The 6,041-nt window shown below is 36.7% G+C and overlaps 1 protein-coding gene across 4 annotated transcripts in view; it reads right to left on the reverse strand.

Annotated features, from left to right (window-relative positions):
- Positions 1 to 504: 504 nt before the first annotated feature.
- The window catches only part of LOC127962646 (serine/threonine-protein kinase BRSK2-like), a 119,905-nt gene continuing 114,368 nt past the window's right edge, over positions 505 to 6,041 (reverse strand). For 2 of the 4 annotated variants that reach the window (XM_052562274.1, XM_052562277.1), the window contains exon 19: positions 505 to 2,791. In XM_052562274.1, the coding sequence (XP_052418234.1) occupies positions 2,592 to 2,791 (200 nt within the window). In that variant the 3' untranslated portion in view covers positions 505 to 2,591. The remainder of the gene's footprint in view (positions 2,792 to 6,041) is intronic. The other 2 variants (XM_052562275.1, XM_052562276.1) reach the window with 2 other exon arrangements.

A 6,041-nucleotide genomic window follows, 5' to 3' on the forward strand; every position in this document is an offset into this window, starting at 1 on the left:
AATAGTAAATAACATACACACATACACATAGTGTAGTAGAGCATAGCAACACTGTACATTCTAACTGACTGATTTCACTTATTTAACCTACTTTATGTTTAAATAGGCTAGCAAATATGGCCTAATAACCCCAACCTACTTACCTCAGGGTCTAATTTAATTTTTTTTTTTTTTTACTTTTTAAACTTTTTTTTATTATTTTTTAATACACAAATCTAAAAACATTAATGTGTCAAATCACTACAGACAAACTTGATATTTAAAATTAAATTAAAGATATCACTATTCCTACAGACAAAAAATAGATAACTTAGCCTAGAAACTGTTTCAAATGATAGGCCTAATCTTACATATGTTCAGATAAAAGAAAGAGAAAAAAAAAACATTCATCATCAAGTGTTAGGATGTTGTGCGATCTGCTAGAGAAAAAAGAAAAAAAGGGGGTCACATTTTTGCACCGCTTACCCTACGTTTCAGAGAAAACAGCAAACACATACAACGTGCCAAAGTCAATGGATTTATTTCCGTTGCACTGAAGTTGTTCACAGTAGTTACAAGGGGATACATTAGCGGCGATTCTATTTTTCCCGCTCGGTATTAATCAAATCCGTGATACATTACAATCCAGCTTTTCTCCTTTTTTTTCTCCCAAAGTACAAAATAGGAAGGACAATAATGTGTATTGCTTAGATTACATCTCCGCTTATTCTCCACGCTGTATGTTCCCATAAGTGATCACGTGGTATGACACCCCAGACCCCCATCCCCACAGCATGATGCAGCAGAGCGCGTGGCGAGAAAGCGTTCACGATAAGAGAGATGTGAGAAAAACGACCAACTGAAAATGAAGGCGTGATAACGGAAACAAGTCGATGATGAAAAAGTTGAAGGGGAGGAGAAATCTAACATCCACAACATCATGCAAATTAAAGCCGAATGTCGGACATGCAATACGAGAGATAGAGTCAGGAGCAGCAGGATCCCCTTGATGGTTTTTAGAAAGCCGTTTGCCCAAAGTTGTCTATTTACAACATGTGTTTTGAGCTCGTCCACCTGTTTTACACGCACAATGAGATGAGTGACAAATATCAATACTTCATTATCCCTCACCCCCCCCACCCTAAAGAGGCTAGTCTACATTCTTAAATTACCAGTAAATAATTTAACATATACTACAAGCTCTTTAATCTGGCCAAAGCCGGGAAAGAAAGAGTGCTTCATTCACAAAATCGGATAAGTGTTATCGTACACAAAACACAAGATCCTTCAAACAATCGGATGAGTCGCCCTGGTGCAAACAATAAAATCAACACCCGGTTTTGTATATATTAATATTCTCCAGCTGAATAAATTAAAAAAGACAAACACATATATAAGTTACAAAAAAGGGTAAAAGGTCTCTGAATCCTGCAGATGTTTCTCAATAAGAATTGAACACAAAATAAATACAAATAAATCGAAAACTGACATCACGAGTAACCCTCGAAGACATCAAGCATAACTGTCATTCAAAACTAACATTTCATGAACGCTACATGAGAAAGAAAAAACACAAGAAAAAAAAAAAAAAAACAGGATGTGGCAACACAATTCATCTAAGCAATGTCACTGATAGACATTTGTTACATAAGGAATATTTTCAGTCTGTACAACAGAATAGATCATTTAATGTGACGCCCCCCTCCCACCACCATGTTCCAATCCAAGACCCACCCTAAAAGTTCATCCCCACCATATTTCAAATAGGATCTCCAAATCCAATTCAGCAATGACAATGAGTCCATAAAATGTCTTAAATTCTCCATTTCACAAAGAAAGACTACATTGAAAAGAATACAATCCAACAACGGTCCTCGAGGGCAGCTCCTCAAACACGTGCATTATGAAATCCTTCGCCATTTGTTCTTTTGTAACGATGTCCTGTATGTGCGTCTGTGTGTTTGTGTGTGCATTAGCAGAGGACGGGGAGGAAAGGAGACAAAGAGTATGTTTCAATAAAAAGATGAATTGTGGGTTAGCTTAGTGAGAATTCATTAACATCTTTATTTTAAGGCTTCACTCCAAATCCTTGGACATGTGTGGCTGTGTGTACAGTAGCTGCAGCAGGAGGGAGCTGAGGAATAGGTTGCAGCTCTTGTTGGTGTTTGGGGTGTTTAGATGCATCAGAATGAGGAGTTTCCCTCAGCTGCTTGTACTGAACATCCTGTGTAATGTGCCCTCCATCAATGTGCCATACATGAATCTTGTGCAAGAGCAGGACTTGGGGCTTTAACACGTTTTCTGGATAATTCCTGGTAGCAGAAATAAATAAAGGCATCGTAAAACAACATAACGAGACACTGTGAAGAACAAACAACACTGGAGAGAAATAAATAAATAAAAAATAAGCATATCTTTATGTGCCTTTTGTAAAGTGTCGCATCAGTACTTCATATAGTACTTCAATATTCATTCCTTTATATAAAACTTTGTAGAGGCCTGGTTAAAACCAGCTTGAGTCAACAACATCCTTTCACCATGACTGGATTCTTTTCTTTTCTTTTGTTTATTTTATTTTATTTTAAAACTAGTATATAGTATGTCTTCTGGTTTTAAGGTTGTTCCTGTGTCCCAACTGATGATGCCATCTTGGCATTGTCTTGGCCAGAGGGACATTTGGAGTCATTAGGCTCAGGCTCATGTTTCTTGCTGTGGGCATGCTTGGGCGTGCCGGGCGGATGGGACACCTGCCCGTTCTTCTCGTCTGAAAAGAGCTGTTTAATTACGTCAAAGAAGTTACTCAATGGGCTGCCTGGGTGCACAGACGGGAGAAGAGGAGAAGAACAAGAAAACAAGAGAGAGAGAGAGAGACAGAGAACAAATACATGAACAATGAGGATCACAGACGAGGCAAGGTGAGCTGATGAGAGGCAGGATGAGACTGCATTAACTGGAGACGATAACACTGTCAAACAGTTGAACATGTTGTATCCATGTCAGTGTAGCTGAATTACTGGTCAAAGGTCTTATTGTGTTAGTGAGTATCTGTGGCTGAGCAGCAGTCTCCATCTGATCTGTGATCTTCACTGGATGGAATGGAAAGAGATGTGATGGTGTTCATTGTGAAAAAATATCATGTTAGATGGTAAATGACTTGTTATTAATTAGACATCAAACCTCAAATTCAGGATGCATATCCTAAATTATGCGTATTTACATCAGTGAAGAATTTAGCAAATACCATAAACTATATAATATAAATTAAGGGTGTAAATGCATTGGTACACCTGGCGATGAAAACTGTCTGATTGATTCACTTGAAATAACTTGTTCATGAGAAACAATTATATGCAAATTGGACTACTCGAACCGGCTCATGAGAACCAATCATTATACAGTACAAAATATACAACTTGTATTTTTTGACTCCCTTAAAAGAACTGGTTAATGAGAACAAACTGCTGTGCTATTACGTATTTTGATTCACTTAAAAGAATCGCTTGATAAGCTTTATTCAATCCAATCGTGAATCTGACTATGTATGTTTTTAATTTACTAAAAATAACTTATTTATACTTAAAAGAACCAGTTCATAAGCTTCATTCGCGAATCGGACTACGCTGGATGCACCGCATTTTTACTTAAACTTAAAATAACTACTTCATAAGAATCATTTGTTTGCAAATTGGACTACACTGGTCATGCTGTATGTTTTTGACTCACTTAAAATAAACTTTTCATGAGAATCATTCGTTTGCAAATCTAACAACTCTGATCACGGTACATATATTTTTTACTCACTTAAAAGAACTAGTTAATACAATTAGTTATATGTTTAGGAATTGGACTACACTGGTTCCACCGTATGTTTCACAAACATTCATTTATAAATCAGATGATACTGGTTACACTGTATGTTTCTGATTCACATAAAAGAGCTGGTTCATGAAAATCATTCATTCATCAAATCAAACTACAGACTGCTTTTCATCCACTTGAAGGAGCAGGTTCAATCATTCATTTGCCAATCTGACTACACTGTTAATGCTTCATGATTTTGATTCACTTGAATGAACTGGTTTATAATGGCCACTGGTTCAGGAATTGGACAACACTTTGTGGCATATGTTAGTGACCTTATAAATGTTGCAAAAGAATGCAGTCTTGAACAAATTTCATGATGTACTGCATGATCAAGTAAAGAATCATAATTATATAAAATCATTGTCAGGTCATTAATTTACACCCGGGTACATATACAGCTAAATATATTCATGCTAAATTCATCATTTCTTATTCAAATCAAAGGCCAAAAACGAAATCTCATAAAATGGATTGAAATGTAGTGGTACAAATTGTTGCAGATTCTGAATACACCTGACAGTCGGCCCAGAAGGATTAACTACACACCCTATTTGATGCCAACACAGGCTTGCAAAACATCACCTCTTTTTCCAATTTCATAAGTGACTGAGCAGCAGCGGCCCGAGAGCACAAGCAGTAACATGGCAGACCGTGGCCTATGTGAACACTAGAGTAGATTGCTTTAGTTCCAGTGCTTGTCTCCGAGTCTCTCAATACAATCTGGACTCCTCTCAACATCATGACGGAAAGCTCGAAACTGCCGCTTCCCTCGAAGACAGGCTGCTTTGCCAGAGCCTAAGAGACTCTCAAAGAGACATGACAGCTGTGGCAGCTTTGAGACACACAGGACACTGCTTCAGCATTTCTGCTGTGAGCCATTACAAATGTTCATCTCCGTTTAGATTTATGCTGGGTAAACTATTGCAGACACAGAAAACGACCAGTGCAGCATGGCTATTTTTCTCTTACAGGGCATGTGTGGAGCTCCAGTCAAATAGCTTTGGGCTAAAGACAATGGATTTATGTCTCACCCACATGATTAAATGTGTAGCTACAATATTTCTGAATTGAACCCCACTAGGTTAAGTCAATCTGAAATGACATAATATTAAGAGCCACAGCTATGGGATCTAATAATAACCCTGATAAAGTAAGAAAGCAGCTGAAATGGCAAATACATTTAAGGCTTTGTTGTATTTCTGCAGAGATCTTGTGTATGTTAGTGAGATTACACTGCAAATAATGGCTAATAATTACTGTTTTCCTTTAAAATGACTATTAATTCAATAGCAAACACATACCAGACTTCACTGTTGCCTACTCATGTTGTATTTATAGGGCTCTACATAAGTAGGTCATGCTGAGAAAACTAGTCCCGTTAGGATTCTGCCCCTCATTATACAGTGATTCTACAGATGATTACTTCTACTGTAAAAGTCCCAAATGATCAACATGAAAGAAATGTTTAGACATAAGAGGTGCTGAGAAACATGCTAACATAAAAGCTCAGACATCATCTTCAAATAAAAAAACCTGGTTTAACAAATTCATAAGCGCTGCTGATTAAATGTGTGAATTAACAGGGCCTTTCAGCAAAGTGATTCAGATGCAACAATTGACCCACAAAAACAAAGTAAAATGATGCAAGAATTGAATAAGGAGAGAAAAACAACATGAAGAATGTATGAAGTGTTTTCACTCTGGAGAATTTAAACTTTCATGGATTGTCCTAGCAAGTGAGTTCATGCACACACACACACACACACACACACACACACACACAAACACACACACCTCTGCATATTTCATATTTAAAGGGATAGTTCATCCAAAAAATTTATTTCTGTCACTAATTATTCACCCTCGTGTCGTTTTAAACTCATAAGACATTTCATTCATCTTCATAATACAAATAAGAATACGTTTATAAAAACCTGTGCAAAATAAATCTCTAATGCATTAAAAGTAAAAAAAGAGATTGTCAAGGTAATTAATTTGAATCAAGTAGTTTATTAAAACTTTTCTGACAAGACACAAATGCCTAAATCAAATCTGTTCTTGTCTGTGTGAATCTGTCTCTTCTTTTTCATAGTAGTTTTGGTTGCATGGACCAAAAGAAGATATTAAAATATATTGATTTGTGTTTCAAAGATCAACAAAAGTCTTATAGGATTAGAATGACATGAGAGTGAGTAAAT

This window comes from Carassius gibelio, chromosome B7, assembly GCF_023724105.1.
Source record: "Carassius gibelio isolate Cgi1373 ecotype wild population from Czech Republic chromosome B7, carGib1.2-hapl.c, whole genome shotgun sequence".
Lineage (NCBI taxonomy): Eukaryota > Metazoa > Chordata > Actinopteri > Cypriniformes > Cyprinidae > Carassius > Carassius gibelio.